At 44.4% G+C, this 26,732-nt stretch overlaps 2 protein-coding genes and 1 pseudogene across 3 annotated transcripts; 2 read left to right on the forward strand and 1 right to left on the reverse strand.

Annotated features, from left to right (window-relative positions):
• Positions 1-617: 617 nt before the first annotated feature.
• CIDEC (cell death inducing DFFA like effector c) lies at positions 618-9,702 on the reverse strand. 2 transcript variants are annotated; one of them, XM_037134781.2, is made up of 6 exons: positions 9,639-9,702; positions 8,242-8,319; positions 7,255-7,408; positions 4,520-4,678; positions 4,247-4,434; positions 618-1,201 (listed from the first exon to the last, which is right to left on the reverse strand). In XM_037134781.2, the coding sequence occupies exons 2-6, from the start codon at positions 8,298-8,300 to the stop codon at positions 1,039-1,041; spliced, it is 723 nt and encodes a 240-aa protein (XP_036990676.2). In that variant the 5' UTR covers positions 8,301-8,319; positions 9,639-9,702; the 3' UTR covers positions 618-1,038. The 2 variants fall into 2 exon arrangements, with proteins under 2 accessions (XP_036990676.2, XP_036990675.2); XM_037134780.2 differs by lacking the exon at positions 9,639-9,702 and adding an exon at positions 8,570-8,672.
• Positions 9,703-13,636: 3,934 nt separating this feature from the next.
• On the forward strand, positions 13,637-14,458 carry LOC119041400 (adenylate kinase 2, mitochondrial-like; annotated as a pseudogene).
• Positions 14,459-18,411: 3,953 nt separating this feature from the next.
• On the forward strand, positions 18,412-21,035 carry JAGN1 (jagunal homolog 1). The gene is made up of 2 exons (XM_037134774.2): positions 18,412-18,600; positions 20,069-21,035. The coding sequence occupies exons 1-2, from the start codon at positions 18,512-18,514 to the stop codon at positions 20,529-20,531; spliced, it is 552 nt and encodes a 183-aa protein (XP_036990669.1). The 5' UTR covers positions 18,412-18,511; the 3' UTR covers positions 20,532-21,035.
• The last annotated feature ends 5,697 nt before the right edge of the window (positions 21,036-26,732 follow it).

The following is a 26,732-nucleotide window of genomic DNA, read 5'->3' on the forward strand; positions in this document are numbered from 1 at the left end:
GTCCAAATAGGCTTTAAGTAAGGGTTAGAAATGACACATTTTTTAATCTGAGAGTTAGACTAAAGCACAGTCACCAGCAAACCTAGCCGTTCTTGCTTGCTTTGTTTGAGTTGCCCTGTAATGAAAAGTGCCAGCTTACACTGATGAGAAATTAATATTCTTTGTGGTTACCTAACAACTCATTTTGAAATCCCGAGGATAAAAGTTCTGAACTGTTTGGCACGCTGGGGAAGGCACTGATGGGGAACTGTGTTACAGTGTTACAGCTTGGTGCGTGCCTCACCGCCAAACACTTATAAGGTTTTAATAAAGTGCAACAACGAGAACCGAGAAGACTACCTTAATCTCACCCTGCCAATCAAAGCCCTTCTGATAGGCAAATTTATTTTGTAAATTGTTATTTAGAGTATGGATTATATGGTTTGCTCAAGTTTCTGGTTAATCAGATATTGGTTCCAGAATCAACTACAATTTTTTTTTTGGCAGAAAAAAGTGCTATTTCTTGTAATTCCACATTTTGGAGAATGATTTGACAATAGACTCCTTTTTTCCCTTAGGCCTTTCCAACCTTGCAGATAGAAACCCGCCCTCATCCTGAAAGAACACAGGCAAAGATGTATCAGTGTAAATCATTTATTGTGAACTCTCTAATATCATACACCAGTGGGCCTGACAATTCACTCAGAAGTACTAGGGATGGTGGCCAGGGAGTAGGGAGTGTGATGAAAGTACAGCATGTGAAGACAGGTAGCCAAGGGGCAGGCTTCCTGCCTAGTGTGTTGGTGACCAGTCTTGGTCAGCTAAGCTACCTTGGGCAGGAAGGAGCTGGGCCAGGCCAGATCCCCTCAGTTCTCCTCTGGACAGCCCATGCCAGGTTTCCAGCCCTTCCCCTTGCTTCCACATTCATAGTCCTGTGGGGATGAGGGAGTTGTAGGGAGGTAAGAAGCTCTCTAACTGCCAGGCTTGTGGGTGCTACCAGCTCGGCACGGGACCTCCAGTCTAGTCCTTGGCAAGAGAAGGCTTCCAAGACTTGGGTCTTCATTGCAGCATCTTCAGACAGGTTGGGATGAGGGATGGAGCCTTGCCCTTGGGAGGCTGCTCTCCCTCTGTGGCATCCAGAAGCTGCTGCATATAACAGGAAGTGCCGAGCAGCACGTGGCCTGTGGCCTGCATGCTGAGGAGGGCCCAGCGAAGAGCTTCCCTGGGTGGAATGAGAAGGTAGTAGAGTTAAAACACACAGGAAACTGCCTGCATCTCCAAAATGGTCCTCCCCCACGAGTCATGTGCAAACAGAAACAGATGCTCCCTTCCCCCAGCAAACGGGAAAGTGTCTATAGGTATTGCCTTCAACTGTACCTTAATTGAGATGTCCAAAATTTAAGCTCATTTAACAAGGCCTTTTATTTTTGTGATACTACTTTGACCAGCCATATTGATCTATATATATAACATGAAAATTGTAACTCCACATGTCACAGTATCTGTTTTAGACTCTGAGACCTTTCCAAGTCATCTGTAGTCAAGCTAATTTTCAGAGTGCTGCACATGAAGATACCATTTTGATCCCACACAGGGTTAGGAGGTTGAAATAACACAACTCTCTTAACATGGGGCCTGATGTGTAGAAGAGTAAGGGAAATGTGGGGTCAAGAGTAGCTGGTTGAATGCTTGACTACTTTAACCAAGTCCTTAGCCAAATCTGTTTAAAAGAGATGGTGAGAGTCACTAGGAGTATCAGTCCTAGGGCCATCAGGGAGGGGAAAAAGGGAAAATAAATACTTCCTGAATGATATTGAAACTGGTCTTCTATTAACCTTCATTCAATAAATGATGGTTGAGGTGGAGGGTGGCAGAAAGATAATTAGAACCATAAAACATCTATGCATAAAAATACTTAAAAAATATAAAGATTATACCTGAGATATAAACCCATTTCTCAAATTACAGAACTGAGGCTTAAAACCAGTTGTCCAGCCATAAATAGGAATGAAATTCTGACACACGTTACAACACGGATGAGACTTGAAAACATTATGCTAAGTAAAAGAAGCCAGACACAGAGGCAAGTCTCATATGATTCCACTTGCATGAGGGCCGCAGAATAGGCAAATTAATAGAGATAGGAAGTAGAACAGAGGTTGCCAGGAGCAAAGGGGAGCGGGGTGGGCAGTTAATGTTTAATGGGTACAGAGTTTCAGTTTGGAATGATGAAAATGTTCTGGGAATGGATAGTGGTGATGGTTGCACAACACTGTGTATGTCACTGAATTTTACACCTAAAAGTAGTTAAAATGGTAAATTTTAGGGGATGTTTATCTAGCACAATTGAAAACCCCAAAACTAGCCAGCAACACCATATCACTACACTGAGTACAGCTTACAATTGTTTTTTTGATACCAGGATGTCTCCTGAGTTCAGGACTGAGAATCCTACTTTCCCTAAATGGACTAAAACTTCTTGCTGTAGACCTTGAAATTTGCAAACTACTGAGAGCAAGCCCAGAACAAGACAGGGCATGATTGCGGTATAGGAGCAAAACCGAACTTCTAGCCATAGTGCCATCTCTGGCAGGCAGAAGCATGCAGCCTCAGGCTCATCTGCAGACAATAAGGTCAGAAAGCCAAGAAGGTCTGATGGGCACCAGCTACACACGTTTTGGCAGAACTTCTCAGAAGTTCCCTGAGAACAAGGGTCATACATGTCTTCACTCATTCTACAGTTATTTGAACTACTTCTCTCTGCCAGCATGCATCAAGGTACTGGAGGCAACACAAATTCTTGCCCTCATGGAGCTTGTTCTGACATCTTGTTCTTTAGCTTACCCAATAGGACCAGGAACTCAATGAGTACTCAGTAAATAGTAGAGGGGGCAATTGGAGAAGAGTGGCATCTGTCAGAAGAAACTGGCAAGATGTCACGCTCTGCTACTCCTGAGCTTTGTGGCTTTGGACTGATTGGACGGCCTCTGCCTCAGCGGCACCTCGGTCTCATGAGGTAAAAACGCTGTGGAGCACCCCTGGGGCGGCTGCGTTTGGAAAACCCTACCATAGCAGTCCTCATCTCACGATTTTTTTTTTTAGATTTTTATTTATTTATTTTTAGAGAGAGAGGGGGTGGGAGGAAGAAAGAAGGGGAAAGAAATATCCAATGTGCGAGCGATACAAAGATCTGTTGTCTCTTGTGCACCCCCACCTGGGGACCTGGCCCACCACCCAGGCATGGGCCCTGACTGGAGACGGAACTGGTGATCCTTAGGTTCACAGCCAGGCACTCCATCAGTGAGGGCCCTTCTCTTATGATTTAACATATTCTCATGTTCCTCTGGTATTTGACTGGGTCTTTCAAAAAGTAAAGTAAAACATTTTTTAAAAGGTCATGAAACAATGCAAATGGCTATTGTCTGTCCACAGACATGCAGATTAATTCTGCCCTATGGAGAGACAATTATTTCACCCCTCCTTGCCCCATGGAATTTTTTACAATGGGGGTAGGAGAGGTGAAATAATTGTATCTAATTATAAATAACTGTATTCCAATTTGTATCTATAAATTTATTTCAGCTTTATTGATGGACCTGTATGTAGGTGGGGTTCTGAAGTCTTCTTTGAACTGATTATAACTTCTTGCCAGTTCTCTCATTCATTAATGAGTTAAATAAAACCTTTTTATAAACTTTTTAATTGACTTTTTTTAGAGAGAGAAGAATGGAACAAGGAAGGGAGGGAGGAGAAGATGATAGATAGATAGATAGATAGATAGATAGATAGATAAACATTGATTTGTTTTTCTACTTTTCTATGCATTCATGGGTTGCTTCTTGCATGTGCCCTGACAGGGGATCAAACTCACAACCTTGGCATATTGGGATGACACTCTAATCAAATGAGCTACCCAGCCAGGGCCTCAATAAAATCTGTGACATGTGTTCATGTTTAACAGTTGATTAGAAGATTATTTAGGAAAACTTACTATTTCAAATGAAAAAAAATTGTTCTGGTAGAAAAATATTAGAAAAACCAAATATATCCTGGTTCTGCCTAGAGGAATGTGTGTGCCCCTTTAGCATACACTAGTGAAATCTAAAGTAATAATTCAGCCATAGGTTCTGGACAAATGCTAACCATCTTGCTTTGTCAGCATCAATACCAGTTCCAGGCCCTAAAAGGCTGAGGTCCATGAGAGCACATAATGGCTCTTCCACTGCTGCATACCCACCCTGCCCCCAGCTAATCCCAATTCACTTACTTCATCATGCGCTTGGCCCCATAGCAGTTCAGATTGTAGGAAAGAGAGTATGTGCCATAGAGAGTCGCCTTTACATTCAGGCAGCCAATGAGGTCCTGTGGGTTCACCTTGTACAGGTCGAAAGTTACACGGGCCACATCGATCTTCTTGGCAGGCTTACGGGAGGGGGAGAGTTGGTACCGAGAGCCCTGCATCAAGACAAGCATGTGGTTGGCATCCCTCAAGGACTTCATCCAGACTCCCAGTGTTCTCCCTCCACAGGTGTCATCTCACCTGCTCTGATGGAGGCTGCCATTTCTGCCCCTTCTGGAGGACCATGAACACTGTGTCATCTGCCAAGGTCTGAAAGTACTCTTCTGTCTCCACAGCTGTGCCATCTTCCTCCAGCACCAGGAAGAAGGGCTTGTCCCCCAGCATCAGGGTGTCCCGGACCTGTGGAATAAGGTTAGTGCTGCTTCTGCCATCCCCAAGCAGCTTCCGAGCTGGTGCACAGGACAGTGCTTCAGCCAACTGAGCCACATGGCCAGGGCTATATATATCACATTTTTAACTGATTCAACAATTTTTAAAAATTTTTTGTTTATTTACTTTTAGAGAGAGGAAGGGAGGGAGAAAGAGAGGGAGAGAAACACCAATGTGTGGTTGCTTTTCATGCGTCCCTCAGTGGGGAGACCTGACCTGGCCCGCAACCCAGGCATGTGCCCTGAGTGGGAATCGAATCAGTGACCCTTTGGTTTGCAGGCCAGTGTTCAATCCACTGAGCCACACCAGCCAGGGCTTGAGTCCTTTTTGATATAAGTAAATGAATAAATTGAAATTTAGATGCAGAATGAGATTTTACTTAGTACAAAATACCTCCCTAGAAATTAATTAACACAAAGGGAAAACTAATAACTTTACATAGAGAAACCTGACTGTACCTTTTTATTCAAAGTTTAACAGTAATGTGACTATTCAAAACTGTATACAATCAGACAATTCTAAACTAAAGGAGAATAAACAAAACAACTGGTTTATAATCTTCAAAACAGTCAAGGCCATGAAAGTCAAGGAAATTGAGGAACTGGTCCAGACTGAAGGAGACTAAAGAGATGTGCAATTAAATAGAACACTTGATCCTGACCTGGGTCCTTTTGGAACAAAGCATATCACTGGGACAATTAAAAACGCCTGAATGGAGTTTCAAGATCAAACAGTAGGAGTCATGTCATATTGTGTTGTCTCTGATTTTGATGGTTGCATTGTGGTTACATAGAAGACTATCCTTGTTTGGAGAAAACACACATTGGAGTATCCAAGAATGATAGGCATCCGGTTGGCAACTTACTGTCAAGTGATACAGGAAATCTTGTATTGTTGGTGCAACATTTGTTAGTTTGAGATTATTTCAAAATTAGGTTTTTTGTTTTTTTTTTTTAAGAAAACCCTCCAGTAGCATACTGTTTTTAACATGAAACCCAACTGTTCTCTGCCATAGCCAATAAGGGACCTCATACCCTGGTCTCTGCCAACCATGTCGCCTTACCCTCTCTCCCCTCACTTTCTCTGCTCTTTTCTTTCTGTTGCCAAATTTGGAAAGGTAGTCTAGATAAACAGATATCCTCCCTGCTCTGTTGGTAAGATTCACTTCTGACCTGTGGTCCATCCTAGGAAGCTGACTCTTCACTGCTGTTCCTCCCTGCATCCTTCGGAGTTAGGGCTCTGACTAGGAATTCCCAGACTCAGTGGCTATAAGAATCTCCCAAAGAAATTGCTAAAAATGATAATCCCTGAGCCTCACTCATGACCTAATCAGTCTCGGGGGGAGAAGTGTGGGAAGCCATGTGTTAACAAGGCCATTTTAATGTGTAAGGTGGTCCCCTAACCTCAGAGTCTAGATTCAAGTGTGAAAAAGCACTTTTGATTCAAGGCATGAGAAATGTAGTCTGGTGCAACCAGAAGCCTCAAAAGGGAGGAGAAATTGGCTTCCAGGAAGATTGGACCTTATTCAGAGAAATGGGGGAGGAAAATCTAGACTAGAGGGTTAGGTCAGCTATGATTGATTTCTATATGCTCAACTGTCTAGTATTTGGAAGCCTAATTCAAACATTTGATCTGTGTCAGGACCTGGACTCCCAGATGAGCAGGGTCCCATCCTCTGGCACTGATAAACTAGTGGGGCAGTGAAGCATATGCCTAATACAGAGCCAGAATAGATGCTGGTGTAGGTGGGGCAGTGGGAGGAAGTATTCCAACCAAGTGGAGAGGGGCCCCAGATGTGGGGAAGGGTGTCACTACCATCCACAATAGTTGCATATCCTGTGTTCCTCTTCTGGAAGCTTACCTGATTAATAGTTGGAAGAAAGTCTTCCACAGTCCCTAAAAAGCCTTACATAGATGGCCAATAGAGGAGGCAGGCTGAGGAAGGCTGCCCTGGCTAAAGGGAGAAGATGAGGAAGGGTATGTCTAAAATCTTGCCCATTTCTCCAACTTCCAGGCACTTCTATGGTTTAAAAACAATTGGAAAAAGCAACCTAAGGATCCTTCCAAAGAGAAAACATGCTCTGGGCCCTGGCTGAGTAGCTCAGTTGATTAGAGAGTTGTCCCGATACACCAAGGTTGTGGATTTGATCTCAGGTCAGGGCACATACAAGAATCAACCAATGAATGGATAAATAAGCAGAACAAAAAACTGCTACTTCTCTTTCTCCCCATCCCCCACTCCTCTCTCTCTCTCAAATCAATCAATAAAAAAGAAGGAAAATATGCTCTGAAAATACTACTGATTGTTGATATAGGAAGTCAATACACTGCTTTCCCTCTATCAACAGACAACATCACTAATCAATTGAAAAGCACTCTGGGCAGGCGCTACCAACCCATTTGAGCTGGCATCAGAAAGAAAATTTTTCACCATGTGAGCCATGATGAACTCCATTCTTGCTGAACTCCCAGAGGCAGCTGGTAGGGCCAGCTCTGAGCCAAGGTCTCAGAGGTTCAGCTGTGCAGAGGTCAGGCCCACCCCTCACCTTGTGGAGGAGGTCCTCCAGACTGTGCGCCATGATGCCCTTTCGCACACTCCGGTCCTTGGTGCTCACTCTGCAGGGCCGGGCTCTGAGGGCCTCCTGGCTGGGCAATGACAGCAGCTGCTGGGTCACTGCTGAGGTGCTCACTGCCACATACCTGGGGGTGGTTTTGGGCATCAGAATAAGCTGTCTGCTGCTTCCTGGCTCTCACCCCATCCCATAGCAGAGTAACTCACTTCCCAATCCCTCTAGCCTGGGCTTACTATATTTCTCCTCCTCTACCACCTGCCAATCTTGCTGTAGATAGTCTTACTCAAAAGGCAGCTATATCAGTGCACCTCAGACTTTAATGGGCATGTAAGTTTTCTGGGGATCTTGGTGAAAAGCAGATTCTGATTCAGCAGGTCAAGGAGGGGTTTGAGATTTTCTATGTCTAGTAAGTTCCCAAGTATCCACCCCACATTCCCCCTTTTCCACTTTCCTCTCTAGGCCTCACTCTTCTCACCTGTAAAGTGAGATGAAGTGGCGAAGCTGACGTCAGTGTAAGGTAGTTTTGAGCTCTGACATACACAATGTAGAACAAAAGGAGTGGAGGGAACCTGGGTTTCGGAGTCAGGCAGGCCAAAGTGTGAATCCTGGCCCCACTATGCAGGTGCAAGGTGATTGAGAGCAGCTACTCTGTGCTTCAGTTTTCCCGTCTATTAACTTGGTATAACAATCCCTACCCCCCAAAGTCATGGTGACCTTTAAATGAGATCAAGAACGAAAGCGCCAAGCAGTGCGGCGGTGGCTGGGGGCTGTGTACCAGGATTAATACTACCAGAGGGGCTTGTTGGAAGGACAAAATATTGGGTTCACCCAGACCTCCCGAATCAGTATCTGCATTTTTATCAAGATACCCCAGTGAATTGTGTGCCACTGAAATCTGCAAAGGTCTGCCCTGCAGCAAACAGGTAGCTCCCCTTCCCTTCCACTCTTGGCTCTCCTCACCTGGACAGGGACTTGGGGTGCAGAAGGCTGAGGGACTTCATAGCATAGTCCATCCTCATCAGCTGGACTGTGTTGGACCTGGGGAAAAAAGCAGGAACAACTCATTGTGGTGGGCGGGAGAGTTTCCTTTCTCTCATCATTGACACGGTACAACCCCACCCCATCCAGCAGGCCTCCACTCTGGTCTTCCCTCTCCGCTCACAGACGCCTTCCCCAGCCCCTCTCCTGTCCAACGCCATGCACACAAATTGTGACCACGCTGGAGACCCCCTCACTGCCCCACCCAGCCCCACTCAGCATCTGCGCCACCTTCCCCAGTACCACTCACTCCATGTTTCTCTGACTCTGGCTCTGATCACACTGCTCCTAAGTTGGGCTAGTGAGGTCGAACCTAGTTAGTTCCTTCCTGGGGGCAGAGTCCACTTTATGCTGGCAGGACATGAGTCACACGACCTCACATGGGTGGGGACTGTTCCCTCACCTGTAGTCCAGAGACCTCACAGGTCAGGTCCTAACCTGCCAGACAGCACAGTTTAAGACTGCTCTCTCCTGTGGGTCCTTGAGCAACCCTAACCCTCCTGAGGCTTCCTGCCGATTCAAGGGACTTTCTGCAGTGAAGGAGCCCTTCTATATCTAGTCTATTTCTGGAGGTACCATGTGGCGATTGAACAGTTGAAATGTTGCCAGTACACCCAAGGAGCTAGATTTTTTATTTTATTTAATGCTAACTAATTTAAATTTAAATAGCCATTGTGTCTTATAGCTCTGGCAGCCATACTGGGCAGCACAGCTCTAGCTGAAAGCCTTGAGCTCACCTGCCACCTCTTTATCTCCTAAACCTCTCTGCTCCAGATCTTACATGCTCCAAGGCTTTGCACAGGCAGCTCCCCCCACCTGCAATGCCTTCCTCTGGCCCAAGGCTAACTGTTTGTGGCTTTGAAGCCCCAGTTGCATTGCTTCCCACTCCTGGGAAAGCCTGCTTACACGGCTCACAGAATGTCCCCTTCATCCTGCCTTTCCTACTTCCTAGCCAAGTGTCTGTTTCTGCCTTTGCCCCCTAGTCCCTGGGTGCCTGGCTCTGAGATGTTTGCCCTAATCCTAGGTCCCAGCACAGAGAGGGCTTCTCACAGACCAAGGGCCTCAAGCAGTGGTCATGGAAGAAAAGCCTCCTTCCCACTCAGGTAAAATCTCTCTTCCAACAACTTGGGGAGGGAGGCTCCTCAGGCCTGCCTGGCCTGTGAAAGCTCTCTTCCCCACTTTACACTACCCACGTCTGCTGGTTTCGGCCTCACTCCTCACTCCCACTTCCTATCCACAGCAAAATTCTGCCAAACCCCACCTCACCTGCTCTCCAAGAGCCAACAAAACAAAACATCCCCAAACAAAAAGCTCCTTACCTCCCCCTCACAGTCTCCTAACCACCTTACTATGCCGCCCTGCTCAGGACTGCCCTCCCACAGATTTATTTCCAGCTTGGGGAAGCCCCTCCCCTGGCCTCCAGTGCCAGCTGGGGAAAAGAGCATGGGGAGTGAGTGCACAGTTCTCACCCTTGGGATTTCAGGCCAGCCTAACTTCCAGAAAAGGGCCCGAAAGGCGGGGAGGAGGCATGTTACAACAGCTTTGGGACAGAGGCTAGCCCAGGATTTGGTATCAGGCACAGAGGGCACAGAAAACAAGCCCTTGTGGGCCGTGGCTCCATCTCCACGCATGGTAATTTCCTGAGTGTAGACAAGTTGCCTTACGTTTGCGACCTCCAGTTTCTCTCCCTGTACAGCAGGGAATAATGATTCCTGTGTCAAAGGACTGAGGTGAGGATTTGTGATAATAAAAATAAAGGGCTTTGCAACATAAACATTTAATAGATAGAAGAGAATATTGGTGTTATTAACAATATAATTATTTAAGAATAGTAGAGGCTGTCCCGGCTGGTGTGGCTCAGTGGATTAAGCACCAGCGTCTGAACCAAAGGGTTGTTGGTTCAATTCCCAGTCAGGGCACAGGCCTGAGATACGGGCAGGTCCCTGTTGGGGGACATGAGAGGCAACCACACATTGCTGTTTCTCTCCCTCTCTTTCTCCCTCCCTTTGCTTCTGTCAAAAAATAGATCAATAAAATCTTTAAAAAAATAATAGCAGAGGCTAATACTAGTTGAAATGTGTAGTGGTTCAGGGGGTAAGATCTATGACCCAGCAATTATACTCCTAGATGGATTGATAGTTAAGTAGGAAGACAGATAAATAGGTATCTACTCCTAGATGCACATATATAATCTCCAAGAGACATAAAAATGTATGTCTATCCAAAACTTATACATGAGTGTTTATTAGCATTATCCATAATAGCCAAAAGTTAGAAGCAATCCAAATATTCATCAGTTGGTAAATGGATAAAAATGTGGTTTATCCATAAATAGAATGTTATTCATCAGTAAAAAGGACAGATGCCATTACATGATGAACTTTGGAAATATATGTTAAGTGAAAGAAGCCAGTCACAACAGATCACACACATATACTTTCATGATTTCACTTGTATAAAATGTACAGAATAGGCAAAACTGTAAAGGCAGAAAATATATTGTGGTCGCTTAGGGCTGGGGCTGGGGAATGGGAGGGGAGTGGGGAGTGATTGTTAATGGGTACAGGGTTTCTTTCAGGGGAGACAAAAATGTTCTAACCCATTAGTCCAACCACAATTTATATGGGCAATGGATGCACAGCCCTGTAAATATACTAAAACCCATTGAGTTTTATACTTGAGTGGGAAAATTGTATGATATTTTAATTGTATCTCAATAATGCAGTTTTTAAAAAAGATTTATTTATTTATTTTTAGAAAGAGGGGAAGGGAGGGAGAAAGAGAGGGAGAGAAACATCAGCGTGAGCGAGAAACATCTCCTATGCATCTCCACCAGGGACTGAACCTGTAACCCGCACCCTGACTCGGTATCAAACTGGTTTTGCTTTGTAGCCCAACCAACTGAGCTACACCGGTCAGGGTAATAATGCAGTTATTTTTTAAAAAGAGTCCAAGCTCATCTTTCTTTTAGGGCAGGGTTTCTCACACAAGTGAGTTCATCAGAATCACCTGGAAGGTTTACTAAAATTCAGGTTGCTGGGCTCCACCCCAGAGTTTCTGACTCGGTATGTCTGGTTTGGAGCCTAAGAAAGTGTATTTCTAACAAATTCCGAGGTGATGCTGATGCTGTGGCTACTTAGGTACAGTATTTTGAAAATCATCAGTCTAGGACTAGCTGTGTCACAGAATTCCTCTAAGCTTCAGATGGAACTGACAAATGGGGATTAAAAATAACTCCTGCCCCACTGGGTTGTCATGAATATTAAATGAGAAAAATCATGAAATGTACTTGCTGTAGAGCTTGGTACATTTGTCAGGCTCAATAATAGCTATTATAATTATGATCATTGCCATTATTATTTAGAGCTAAATCCCTCCCTGGAGGAGCTCCCAGCAACCATCATTCATATGTGCCAGCCTTCCTAGGGGCTGAGAATATACCAGGAAACAAGGCAGCCTTGTCCCACACTTCTTTCTAAAAATGGATAATAATCAGATAGGAGCTGATATTACTGGAAGAGGGGGGAACTCTGACCATGCAAATAAACAAAATAATTTCATATGATGATGTACTGGGAAGAAAACAAAACAAGGGGATATGATAGCAAACGGCTGGAGAGCTCGATTGCCCTTGGGTTTAGAACAGTCTGAGGGGAGGTAAGCTTTCAGCCAAATCCTGACTGGTGAGAAGCCAGTCTTTTGAAGCCCTTGAGTGACTTAGTCCATTTGAGGCAGCTATAAAAGAATACCATGGATTAATGGTTTGTAAACAACAGAAGTTTATGTCTTATAATTGTGGAGCCTGGCAAATCCAAGATCAAGGCACGGGTAGATTCAGGGTCTGGTGAGGACCCACTTTCTCTTTGATAGATAGCCCTCTCCTCTCTGTGTCCTCCCTTGGGGCGGGGCAAGGGACTCTATTTTGCAAGGACACTAATTTCACCTCCCAAAAACCCCACCTTCAAATTCCATCACACTGGGTATTAGGTATCAACATAAGCCTGGGGAGAGTCGGGGAGGAGAGGCGCAAACGTTGAGTCTAGAGCACAGGTGGCAAACACAAGGCCCACTGGCCAAATCCAGCCCTCCGCCTCGTTTTATTCAGCCCAGCACCTTGTTTCTACCTGGCAGCAGTGCTGAGCTCCTTGCCCCTAGTTAAGGAGTAGTTACATTTCTACAGTCCTAAAATTACACTTGGCCCTTTGAAGGCAACCTCAAAGCTGACGTGGCCCCTGGTGAGAATGAGTCTGACACCCCTGGCTACAGCATTCTGCCTGGGTCTGATATTAGTCCTTTATAGTCCTGGGGAAGAACATCCTCCCCTCCCCCTGCGCCAAAACATCAATGCAAAGGATTTAAGAAGGGAATGAGCAGGGTGTGGAGACAGCAACACAAATCACTAACCTTTAAGGCTGACCAAGAACCAGAAGAAAAGTATAAACAAATGCTTCAGGGAGGAAGGTGGGGAAAAGAGTTGCCGCCTTCCTTTGGACATTCACACCTCAAACATTTATTGAACGTTCAGTGTGTGCTCAGTGTCTCATGATAGGCCAGTGGATGACTCAGAAGCAGTCTGGCCCTGACGAACACTCAGTGCATCCTGGACCTTGTACACAATAAAGACAAAGATAACCACAAACCCAACAGAATATCTGCCAGAGGGGTGGGGGTGGAAAATGGGGGTAGGGGTGGAGGGAAGAAATGGGAGAATGGCTCCAGGAACCAGAATTTTCTTCACAGTACTTAGAAGAGGATGGTTTTGGCTCAGTTGGAATTTATTTATTCAACAGCATTTCTTGAGCTTTTACAATGTGCCAGGTATAGTGGGCTCCTGGGGACACAGATGATTGGACTCTTATCCCTTTCATTCCAATGGGCAAGGCAGACGCTGGGCATGGTGCTCAAACTCTGAACAGCATAAAATCATCTGAGGCACTTTGGAGTTGAGAAGGTCTAGCTATGACTCAAAACTGAGAAGCCAAAACAAAATTATACATTTAACTACATTAAAAAATATCCTTCATGTTAAACTTGTAATACCAGTAGTAAAAATCAAAGACATACAATAAACAGGAATAATATGTTGCAACTAATATTATAGGAAACAGGTCAGTCTGTCTGTCTCTCTCTCTCCCCTTTCCCCTCTTTCTCCTATCTAATATATAAATTAAGAAAACCAACAACATAGCAGAAAAATGGTCAAAGAATGTGAACACAGTTCAGGTAAATGAAATACAAACGATGCTTAAATATATAAAAAGACTTAACTTTTTCAGACAGCATAACTTTCTTATTTCATGTACAGGGTCTGACAGAAGTAAATGCCTGCTTGAGTGTGGTTGTTAGGGTAATAATATGGGTGTACTAGTTTGTAGTTTTAATTTAAACATTTTGGAGAGATATGCAAGTGGCTTAAACAGTACGAGGCTTCTGCAGCCATCGGTCCCCACATACCTGCAACCCAACCATCTCCAGAGAGTCCTAAAAGCATTCGGACCATGGTGCTGGGGCTGCCTGGGGCTGGGGAGGGTACCCAGGTACCCAAATTGGCCCAAAATGTCTGTGTCTGCCTTCTGGCTATTGGGGATATGCTGAGGGTCATGGTGGCTTCTGGCTCAGCACTGGGAAAAAAGCTGAAGGCAACTATGGATGTTGGGAAACTGGGGAGTGGTAAAATGGTAACAGAGCTTATTGAGAAGAATTTAGATACCCCTCCATGCAAAAATGGTTTTCTTCTACATGGCTTCCCTTGGACAGTGAGGCAGGCAAACATGCTTGACAATTCATGGAGAAGAGGAAAGAAAAGCTTGGTTCTGTATCTAAATTCCGCATCCCAGACTCTCTGCTGATCCAGAGAATCACAGGAAGGCTGATTTGCCCCGAGTGGCTGTCCCTACCACGAGCAGTTCAACCTCCCAAAAGGAGCCCATGAAAGATGGCATCACTGGGGAACCCTTGATCTGCCAGTTTGACGACAATGAGAAGGACTTAAAACCTCCAGGAGGCCTACCACGCCCTGACTACACAGCTGGTGGAGTACTACAGGACACAAGGGACCCACTCTGCCATCAACGAAGGCCAGAACCCTGATGTCATGTTTGCGAGCATCCCAGGAGCCTTCTTCAAAACCACATTCTAGTAACAGAAGGCCAGGCAAGACTGCGCTACTGCTCGGTCACCAAGGTGTGATTTCTGCTCTTAGGTGCTGGGCAGAGGGGAGAGGTGGTCAGGGTAAGGATGGAGAGTTAAGAGTCTCCAGAGGTGAGGGCCTCAAAAAAAAAATACTGGAAGAGCAGCAGTGTTGTAGTGAAGCAATTTTTTACACATAGCAGGGGTAATGTATGAGTAATTAATTTTTTTAAAGACTGATTGGAAAATGTAAGCCGAAATAGGGAGGTGTAGCACTATTTCTAAGAAAGCAAGTTCTCATTTACTCTGGACTGGGGTCCAACATTTTTTTTATAATTTCACTTCAATATTTAATGTTTCAAAATCTGATCATTCCTGCAAGTATTTTATTTATTTTTTAAAAGACTTTAGGACTTCCACCAAGATGGAGGCGTAGGTGGAAGCACTGCGCCTTCTCACACAGCCAAGTTTAAAAACAACAAAGTTTTAGCAACAAAAACACAGTCAAACCACAGAAAATTGAACTACACGGAAGTCTGACAATAATGAATCCTTCAGCCAAACTGGTAAGAGGGGCAGAGCCAGCAGCAGAGCGGGGTCGGGCAGGAAAGATCCACCGGACCAACCTGGGTGTGCGACCCAGGTGCGCCAGCAGCTGTGGGTGGATCCCAGGTGCGGAGCAGCAGGCGGACCCACTGAGGGCTGACCGCGGTCACACATTCATGCACAGATAAACCGGTGAAGGAGTGAGCAGTGAGACTGACCGCACAGGCCCCAGCGGCGGGAAGTGGCAGATTGACTGCCATTGTCCCTCTCTGACCCCGCCCCCACATACAGAATCACAAACCAGCTACCTGGGTGGCCCCGCCCTGGTGAACAACTAATGCTCCGTTCCTCATACGTAACGGGCAGGAACAGATCAAAACATGGCTCAAGAACAACTCAGAGCCCCAGAGCCGATAAATCTAAGCGATGAAGAAATAGCCAAACTTTCAGATGCACAGTTCAAAACACTGGTGATCAGGATACTCACAGAACTGGTTGATTTTACTCACAAATTAGAGGAACATATGAAGGCTAAACTAATTGAGATGAAGGGAAATACACAGGAAACCAATAGTAATGGAAAGGAAACTGGAACTCAAATCAAAGGAGTGGACCAGAAGGAGGAAAAAAATGACCAAACAGAAAAAGATGAAGAAACAGGAATCCAAAAAAATGAGGAGAGGCTTAGGAACCTCCAGGACATCTTTAAACACTCCAACATCCGGATTATAGGGGTACCAGAAGGGGAAGAGGAACAGTCACGAGTGGAAAACTTATTTGAACAAATAATAAAGGAGAACTTCCCCAATCTGGCAAAGGAAATAGACTTCCAGGAAATTCAGGAAGCTCAGAGAGTCCCAAAGAAGTTGGACCCAACAAGGAACACACCAAGGCACATCATCATTACATTAGCCAAGATTAAAATGAAGGAGAGAATCCTAGAAGCAGCAAGAGATAAGGGGACAGTCATCTACAAAGGAGTTCCCATCAGACTGTCAGCAGATTTCTCAAAAGAGACCTTACAGGCAAGAAGGGGCTGGAAAGAGGTATTCCAGTTCATGAAATCCAAAGACCTACATCCAAGATTAATCTATCCAATAAAGCTTTCATTTAGAATGGAAGGGCAGATAAAGTGCTTCTCAGATAAGATCAAATTCAAGGAGTTCATCATCACCACGCCCTTATTATATGAAATGCTAAAGGGACTTACCTAAGAAAAAGAAGATTAAAAAGATGAACAGTGAAAGGACAGCAAACTCACAGTTTTTAAGAACCACACCTAAAACAAAAGCAAACTAAAAGGACAGCTAGATCAGGAGCAGAACCATAGAAATGAAGATCACATGGAGGGTTAGCAACAGGGGAGTGGGAGAAGGAGAAGGGGGGAGAAGGTACAGAAAATAAGTAGCATAGATGGTAGGTAGAAAATAGATAGGAGGGAGGGTAAGAATAGTATGGGAAGTATAGAATCTAAAGAACTTGAAACACGTGGTCATAAACTAAAGGGGGGGTGTGCAGGGTGGAGGGGAATGAAGGGGGAAATAGAACAACTGTAATGGCATAATTAATAAAATATATTAAAAAACAGTCTAAAAAATCCAGATTATAAATAAATAAACAAACAAATAAATAAATATTTTAGCCCTGGAGCCCTGGCTGGTGTAGCTCAGTGGATTGAGCGCGGGCCTGCGAACCAGACAATTGCGGTTCGATTCCCAGTCAGGGCACATACCGGGGTTGCAGGCCGGTTCCCTGCAGGCCAGTTCCCAGCAGGGGATACATGAAAGGCAACCATACATTGATGTTTCTCTCCCTCTCTCCTTCCCTTCCCCTCTAAAGATAAATAAATAAAATAAAATAAAATAAATATTTTAGCCCTGGCTGGTGTGGCTCCGTGGACTGAGCACCAATCTGTGAACCAGAGGGTTACCGGTTCAATTCCCAGTCAGGGCACATGCCTGGGTTGGGAGCCAGGTCCCCAGTAGGGGGCATGTGAGAAGCAACCACACATGAATGTTTTTCTCCCTCTCTTTCTCCCTTTCCCTCTCTCTGAAAATAAAGAAATAAAAATTTTAAAAGATTTTATTTATTTATTTTTTGAGAGAGAAGGAAAGGGAGAGAGAGAGGGAGAGAAACATCCATGTGTGGTTGCCTCTCACACACCCCCAACTGGGGGCCTGGCTTACAACCCATGCATGTACCCTGACTGAGAATGGAAATAATGACCTTTTGGTTGGTAGGCAGGCACCCAATCCACTGAGCCACAGCAGCCAGGGCTGGACTGGTGACAATATTTTTTTAAAGCCAGTCCCCTGAGTCCTCAGCTTCTATATCAGCACCTCATGGGGTGCTAAACCAGGAATGCAAGTAATCAAACCGTTGTCTTGTCCATCCTGTAGCTTGGGACAGGGAGGCTTCGACTACTGATGCTGGTTCCCCACACCATGAGATCAAAAAATCATTTCTGCATTTGAAGGAGTTGCAGGGTGTGCTCATGGAGGCAGTGGCTAAGCAAATCAAGTTTACAGGAGTCATGGGGAGGGTGGGACAGGCTGGTCTCACTCCCTTCCTGACTTACCACTGATTTACCAGTCCCTGACCTCATGGGTGATCGCCCAGTGTGGGCCACAGTCCTACACTCCTGCCTTCTTTCCTCCATGATGTGTGAAGTGACCCTTTAAATAAATGAGCAAGTGTCCTAAACAACATCATCCAAAGATTGCCCTTCCTGTTTTCAAATCCTGTGACTGGGATCACTCGACACCACCGCGTTGCATTTTCTGTGAGATGACTTTCTTAACTGACTGAATGCTGCCTTGTTTGGCCTCTAAATGAATAAAATATATAAAAGTTTGTAAAAAAAATAAAAATAAACATTTCACCTAAAATGTCATATGACGTACTAGAGCATGATATTGTTGTTACAGAATTACATGCTTATGATTTTGTAATAAAGGATTTTGTAATTAAAAAAGGGGTGTCATTCGTGCCAGATCCTGCATTTACTTTTTATGGGGGTAAAATGTACTAAACTAAGTCAGCCATTTTAAGCATACAGCTCAGTACCATTAAGTACTTTCACATTATTGTGCAACCATCACCACATTCATATCCAGAACTTTTTCATCTTCCTTTTAACTTCTGTACGCTCTAAACAGCTCCTTGTTTCCACCTTCCCCATCCCTGACAACCACCATTCAACTTTCTTCCTCTATGCAATTAAAATTCTTTCATGGCCTTGGCTGATTAGAAAAATATGCCAGACAGAAGCAAAAAAGATGTCAGTGCAGGTGTAGGGGAGTGGCGAGACACTTCCCTGCACCCTGAAGGCGGGGCCGGGGCGGGGCTGGAGAGACTGAGTGGGCGGGAAGAGGGTGACCATAGAGTCGGTCCTCCTGAGACAGAGGGGCCGGAAGTCCATCTCACAGAACGTTGCGACTGCTGGGGTTCCGGGCGCACAGAGCCTGCTAGCAGCAGAGGGTCGGCGTGAGGGGCTCCGGGGTTTTGGGCGGGTCCGATGGCGTCTCGGGCAGGCCCGCGCGCTGCGGGCACCGACGGCAGCGACTTCCAGCACCGGGAGCGTGTCGCCAAGCACTACCAGATGAGGTATGAAGTGAGGCGAGGAGCACTGAGGCTTTCGCGGCAGGGCCTGGGAAGCGACGATCCCGGCTTCAGGCTTTTGCTCCCCAGCCAGACCCCCCTGACCTGCCTAGTCCCGTTCTCCCGTGGCGGTCCCCAATCCTGGGAAGACCAGTCGCTCCGGTGTGGTGCAGACTCGCCTGAGCTCCAGTCATGGTGATGCTGGACCCGCTGTGTGACTTCGGGAACCTAATTTCTAATCGATCCTCAGTTTCTTCACCTGCAAAAGGAAACGCGTAATCGACTTTTTGGGCTAGGTGAATCAGTGAGCTAGTAATTTGTGTAAAGGACATAGCACAGAATACGAATCTGCACAATACATGGCAGCTGTTATTTTGGGGGAATGGACTGTAAAAACCAGCCTTTACCTGCCTAAAATGAACTTTATAACACCCCCGCAAGAGATATTTCTACATTACCTCCTAAACAAATATTTAGTGAGCTTCTGCCCAGCATGCTTCTTGAGCAAGGCACTGAGGATGTCATAGTTAGCAAAAGCAGACCTGGTCTTTGTATGCATGTTACACCTTCAATTAAAAAACTTGCTATCAAAACAAAAACTGGTCCCTGTCTTCATAAATCTTGAAGTCTAGAGATGACTGACTTTCCCACCTATTCGCACTTTCTATAATGAATATTTTAAAAATTAAAAAATTAAAAAATTCTCTTAAATCCATTGAACTCTCTCAGACTGCTTTTTTGCATCTTTCTCTCCAGAGTTTTCAAGAATGACAGACTCTTTGGACCTTCATTCTTATCCTTGGGGCCTGTCACAACCCAAGCAAATATTTTCATGCCTGCCTAGAGCAGAAACAGCCCTCCAATATATGAAGATACATTTAGGACCTGAGAGATTTAGAACAATAAGAAATAATGCACTTCCTGTAGATGAAACAGTCTACTCTAGCTGGAGAAGTAAGAGCAGCCTGAGCTAGTTTTCTCACTGCCAGTACCTAGTAAAATAACAAAGTCATTTTACTGAACACAGTTCAGAGTTACTCTTCTACCTTTAAACTGACTCTTATAGTCATTGCAACTTCATATCCTGCTACTCCCCTCCCCTCTAAAATGTATTCCTACCATACCCAGCCACTGGCTTATTTGGAACACAAATGCCTATGTCTTTTGGCCTGCATGCAGTTACCACTGTTTGGAATGTCCATCTCCATTCACCATTCAGAGCCTAGCTCAAATATCACCCTCCTCTAAATAGCCTTCGCAGATGTCAATCCCAATAGCCTCCTATGATGCCATGTATTGTGCAACATATATTTACTAGAGCTCTTGCAGTTCATTTTCTATTTATTTTCCTTCCTCTGTTCCTTGTGGCAAGCATCTAGGCAGGAACCGTATTCACATTTGTATCCCATTGTCCATTATACTTGGTCAGAAAATGTTGAATGAAATGTACTTCTCCCTCTGCTCTGCCCCACAGTGTGACCCTCAAGTATGAAATCAAGAAGTTGATCTACGTGCATCTGGTCATATGGCTGCTGCTGGTTGCTAAGATGAGTGTGGGACACCTGAGGCTTTTGTCGCATGATCAGGTGGCCATGCCCTATCAATGGGAGTACCCGTATTTGCTGAGCATTGTGCCCTCTCTCTTGGGCCTCCTCTCCTTCCCCCGAAACAACATTAGCTACCTGGTGCTCTCCATGATCAGCACGGGGCTCTTTTCCATCGCTCCCCTCATTTATGGCAGCATGGAGATGTTCCCTGCTGCACAGCAGCTCTATCGCCATGGCAAGGCCTACCGCTTCCTCTTTGGTTTTTCTGCGGTGTCTGTCATGTACCTGGTGTTGGTGCTGGCAGTTCAAGTGCATGCCTGGCAGTTATACTACAGCAAGAAGCTCCTAGACTCTTGGTTCACCAGCACACAGGAGAAGAAGCGTAAATGAAGCCTGCCTGTCGGACTGATCTCTAAGGTGAAGCCTAGCCCTCCCATTGAGAGGGTAGAGGAGCTGTTCTAAAATCTTTGGTAATTTTAGCAGCTGTGATGTTGACAACTAGTGCAAATTAGGCCCAAGTTCTGGAAAGCTGCTACTATTGTCATCAGCTGAGGTGGCAAAACTGTATTTAACTTATTCCTGGTTGGCTGGAACTGGGTGAAGAAGAGCTCTTTGAGTGAAATCAAACTTCATCTAGTTTAAGTTGAAGCCCTTCAGGATTTTTCTTTTAAGACCGAGTCTCGGCCCTGGCTGGTGTAGCTCAGTGGATTGAGCACAGGCTTGTGAACCAAAGCATCACTGGTTTGATTCCCAGTCAGGGCACATGCCTGGGTTGCAGGCCATATTCCCAATATGGGGTATGCTAGAGGCAACCACACATTGATGTTTTACTCCCTTTCTTTCTCCCTCCCTTCCCCATCTCTCTAAAATAAGTAAATAAAATCTTTAAAAAGACTGAGTCTCATCCTTACCTCTTAGTCATTCTGTCCATTTCCATCCATTACCTCGTAGCCACTAAGACTGAAGTAGATGGAGAATAAACCAACTTCTACTTCAATCTGTGGGTCACTGGGCAAGAAACATTTAGGAGGCTGCTTTCCCTGCAGGCTCTCTCTATTGTGAAGCATTTTAATTAAAAAGAACATCAATAAAGTTAAAAATGCCCGGTCCACCGTGTGCATTGTGTTTGGGATTTTAATTGTGAATGGTTCATTGCTCAAGTGCCTTTCAACACAAGATGAGTGGAAGCTCCCTGTGAAAGCTGGCAGTGACCATGGAGAAGTGAACTGGATGTAAGGAACTTAAGTCATAGTTGCTACCCTGTAGCTGATAGGCAGGAACTATCATGGGCCTATAATCTCTCCACCTATAAAATGGTCCATTTTCATTTATCCAGTTTGAGTGATGGAGCCCTCTTTTGGTTGTATATTCGTGTTTATCATTCAGTATTAACAGTATCAGCTATTTGTCTGATACAGTAGTCTGCCTTATCTGTAAGGGTAGTTTTAAGATCCCCAGTGGATTCCTGAAACTGCAGAGAGTGCCATACTACATATGCTATGTTTTTCCCCTATACATATATACCTGTGATAGAGTTTAATTTATAAATTAGACACAGTAAGATAATAAAGTAATTATAACTTCACTGTAATAATTATGTGATTGTGGTCTCAGTGTGAGATTTCATTATGCTACTCAGAATGGTGTGCAATTTAGCCCTGGCTGGTGTGGCTCAGTGGATTGAGTGTGGGCCTGCAAACCAAACAACCATGGTTTGATTCCCAGGCAGGGCACATGCCTGGGTTGCAGGCCAGTTCCCAGCAGGGGACTCACAAGAGACAACCATACATTGATATTTCTCTCCCTCTCCCCTTCCCTTCTAAAGATAAATAAATAAAAATCTTAAAAAAAAAAAAAGAATGGTGTGCAATGTAAACTTTTTAGCTATTCCTGGAATTTTCTATTTAGTATTTCTGAACTGTGGTTGACTATAGGTAACTGAAACCACACTACTGTACTATATTATGGTATCCAGGAGAATCTGAAAGTACCGCTACGTACAGGGAATGTGCAGTCTAGGTGAGACGTGATACAAATGTGAAACAACTAATGAACAATATGTAATGGTGTGGTGCAGATAAGTTAAAAATAGAAGTGAGCCCTGGCTGGGTAGCTCAGTTGGTTAGAGTTGTCCCCATAAGCAGAGGTTGTGGGTTTGCTCCCTGGTCAGGGCACATAAAAGAATCAACCAATGAAGGCCTAAGTAAAGTGGAACAACAAATCAATGTTTCTCTCTCCCTCCTCCCTCCCTCCCTCCCTCCCTCCCTCCTTTCTCAAATCAATTTAAAAAATAGAAGTGAGAAACAGATCTGTGAACTAAAGGCCTTTTCACACCCAATAGTGACATGGTAAATATTATTTAAAAGATGTGTGGTCCCTTTGCTCTTACCCATGTGACTTGATTGTCTCTGGATGAATGATGCTCGGATCTCTGCTCTCTCCAGAGTCATAATCATTCTTTTGTTCTACAAACATTAGGTATGTACTTAGTCATTATTAGGTGCTAGCAGTACTTTATAACTGCAAAAAATCTCTTCCTGTAGGTGTCTCGATTATCGCATCAAACTGAACTCTGCCTTCTACCTCATATTCATTCCTCTTCCTGCATCCCTGTGTGCAAGTGAGTATATCAGGTGCACAGCTCTGGATCATCATCAACAAGTTTCCACTATGTGCCATTATTTTTGAACAATCAAAATTTCTTAATCTCTTCCAGAGATTTCCAAAGTGTGATCTCAGTGCAGCAGTGGTTCTGCGTTAGCTACCAGTACTCACCACACACTATCTTAGCGGAACCGCTCATGAATTCCCATGTTGGTTTCATGTTCTCCCAGTTTTCTTTGCTTAAAAATTTCCCTTTTCTACTCCTTTATTACTTGCCCTTCTGGAGCCTCCTGGTTCCTTCGGTTCAAGGAGTGAGCGTTCTTTCTTTGAATTCATATGGTGTTTTTATTTTACCTTGTTGACAGAATTATTAGTTTACATGTGTTTTACTCACCCTTTGCTTAGTACCTAATGGCGTGCACTCTGAACTTACTGAATGAAGTAAGTTCTTTGTCTTACTGTAGACTAAAGTCTGTACTTCACAGAGGAAAGAACTAGACCAGTGACTTCAACCGGTGTGCAGCCAAGAACTATCAAACCTGCAATACCTGACTGTTTCATTAGGGGCACTGAAGTCTCTTCCCTTAGATTATCAACTTAAAAAAATAACACCAACACAACGATAGCCATCTGCATAAACATATAGGTCATATAGTAGAAGTGTATCTTATTGCTTATGTCACATAATAAGGTTATGTCTAATGGGTTAATTCTTGGTACCAGAAATTCTTTTTTTTTAAAAAAACTATTTATTTATTTTTTGAGAGAGGAGAAGGGAAGGAGTAAGAGTGGGAGAGAAATATCAATGTATGGTTGCTTCCTATGCGTCCCCAGCTGGGGACTGGCCTGCAACCCAGGCATGTGCCCTGACTGGGAATCGAACCGTGATACTCTGGTTCACAGGCCCGCGTTCAATCCACTGAGCTACGCCAGCCAGGGCCAGAAATTCTTATATTCAAGTATACCCACCTGATTTTTCTAAAGTCACTTTGGAGCAAAAAGGATAGGTAATTACTAATTATTATTATTATTTCGTAACTCAATATTATGCCTGTTTTTGTCAGATCAGCAAAAATACATTTTATTGTTTGTCACAGAATTTTAGTAATTAGTTTATGTGTGCCATGAGATGAAAAAGGTTGATAATCACTGAACTAGACTAAAGCAAAGGGTAGAATTTGAAGAGTGGAGAGGAGCAGATAGAAATGTGTAGGTAATTGGGGCTGTGTGTGCCAGGTATACATTGCTAATTTTCAAACTGGGATGCAAATACTACTAGTTTTTTAAAAAGTAAATATTTCTTATACCTGGCTGGTGTAGCTCAGTGGATCGAACGTGGGCCTGTGAACCAGAGGACTGCAGTTCGATTCTCAGTCAGGGCACATGCCTGGGTTGCAGGCCAGTTCCCAGCAGGGGATGCACTAGAGGCGACCATGCATGTTTCTCTCCCTCTCTCCTTCCCCTCTAAAGATAAATAAAATCTTTTTTGAAAAAAGTAAATATTTCTTTGGTTATTAGAATGGCACTTTGCAATTTTGGAGTGCTTTTAAAGATCCACTATGAAAATGACTGTCAGTGCCAAAAAGAAGGGCACCATTTGGTTTCTTTTAGTTTCCTGCTTATTAGGTTGTGGGATTCTGCTTTCCTGGGCTTCTTCATCATTGTTTTCCTGCCTCAGGATTGTGGCATTTCCTGAAGAATATAGTGGGAAGAGCTCTGCATTTACATCAGAAGACTGGGGTTAAAGTACCAATGCACCTACTAATCACAGGGCTAAGATGAGCCCTGTCTATTTCACAGGATTGTTTTGAAGATCAAATAAGGTGAAGTAGTATGAACGTGCTTTGCGAATGATATAACACTGTATAAATCTGAGGGAGGGTTATTGTTCCCTGCTATTTACAGAACTAGAGAGTAGGCATTGGAGTGGTCACCAGGCGGGGACTGGGCCCTGAGAGGGTCTGCCTCAGGCTGGCCTACAGTGTGTGCGTTTTTGACTTCATGTGGGAAAGATTTTACGAGTCCAGGTGATTTTGAGGGAATATTTATTAAAGCTGGGAACAACAGCAACAACAAAAGGAAGGACTTAGGGTTGAAGAAGCAACAGGAGAGAGCTGAGGTGGTCCTCTGCTTTGGCACCATAGAAATATTATAGGAAAGAAATGAGCCAAGGCGGGGCTGCTGTTAGCTCACTGGGAAGTGAAGGTCAGTGACAGATGTGAGCCAAGGTAGAGCTGCTTTTAGCTGAAAGTCAGAGAAAGTCAGAGGGTAAGTCAGAGAAAATCAGAGAAAAGGGGGGCCTTGAAAGTCAAAGAAAAGAGGGGCCTTGGAGACAGCTTCAGAGGGTAAACCTGGGGTGAGCTGCTGCTGCCTGCTGCTCCCTGCTTGCAAGTCTTGTGGGGACCCTTAGAGTTTGGGAAAAAGAAAGTGAAAAGCTGATGTCCAAGAACATGCTCCAGAAAGAGCCTGCCCTGGTATCCTTTGTCTTGAGGGGTTTTATCTCCTGGGTGAGAATTTGGGGGGGAGGTTTCAGTAGAATACTCATCAGCTTTCCAGGTGCATTTTTAATATGCTGGCGCATCAAAATGAGTGTATAGGGGACCTTGGTATTATTCTCTGGTCAGCTTTACTGCTTTACTTTTCTCTTGGGTCTGTCTGGCTCTAAAAGAGTTTTTGTTATTTGGTCCCCTGAATTCCTCCATCCTTGGGTTTGGCTGGCACAAATGGTATTAATTGGGTTTCTGTTCTCTATCTCCCTGACCAGTGCCCAGGAGCCTTCTGACGCCCAACAGCTCTCCCCAAGCAGTATGTTTTGGCCGAAAGAGCCTGAAAGATGGGGGGGGGGGGGCGGAATGAGTCACTTAATCTTCCTAGTATTTTCTAGTCTGTAAAATGGTTTAATAAAACTGACCTCAAGGGTAGTAGCACTAACCAAATGAGACAACGCAGGCAAAGCACAGGGCCTGGAGACTGATAGTAGAAGTTCAGCAGATGTTGATCTCCCCTTTGCCAAGGTGTGCTGGAATTTGTCTGCCGTGCTTGTTACCTTAAATCCTTTTTAAAAATAGGCTCCACAATAAATAAGGAAACCAGCAAGATTGAATAAAAAGCAGACTGTCTTTTCTCTCCTCTTTTCTCTTTCGCTCTTCCTTTCTCATCTTAGTCCTTTTCCTTTCTGTGTGTTCCTTTTCTTCCCTATTTTTTCTTTCCTTCCTTTTCTTTTGTTTGTGTGTGTATATGTGCATGTGTTCCCATTTGTTTATTTTCTGCTTCTCCTACCATATCTTAACCAGGATCAGGGATCAAAATTAATCAAATATTAATAATTAATTAATCAATCAATCAATCAAATATTTTTATTATGAGAGTCATATCAGAGGATATAAAGGGTAAAGAAAAGAGAAGTATTAAAGAACAGAACCAAGTTTCTCACTTTATGCCCCCAGCGTTGAAAAATGCATCATCTGCCCCGGCCAGATAGCTCAGTCGGTTAGAGAGTAGTTCCAATATGCCAAGTTTACAGGTTTGATCCCTGCACAAAAGCAACCGATGAATACATAAATAAGTGGAACAACAAATCAATCTCTCTCTCTTCCCCCTCTTTAAAATCAATAAATTAAAAAATTAGCCCTGGCTGGTGTAGCTCAGTGGATTGAGCACAGGCCTGTGAAGCAAAGGGTCACCAGTTCAGTTCCCAGTCAGGGCACATGCCTGGGTTGCAGGCCGGGTCCCCAGTGGGGGACACATGAAAGGCAACCACACACTGATGTTTCTCTCACACTCTTTCTTCTTCCCTTCCCCTCTCTCTAAAAATAAATAAATAAAATATTTTTTTAATTAAATAAGAAAAATGCGTGATCTGTGTAGATCTAAACCACTCTGAGTTAGGTAACAATTTAGGGGGAAGACCCTCTAACCCAATCCTTAGTAAGGCCTGACCACTCTCTTCTCCCTTCACATCTTACTGATTTGTTTGCAGTGATGGGC

Source organism: Artibeus jamaicensis, unplaced genomic scaffold (assembly GCF_021234435.1).
Source record: "Artibeus jamaicensis isolate MK-2021 breed Jamaican fruit bat unplaced genomic scaffold, CSHL_Jam_final contig_519, whole genome shotgun sequence".
NCBI classification, from domain to species: domain Eukaryota; kingdom Metazoa; phylum Chordata; class Mammalia; order Chiroptera; family Phyllostomidae; genus Artibeus; species Artibeus jamaicensis.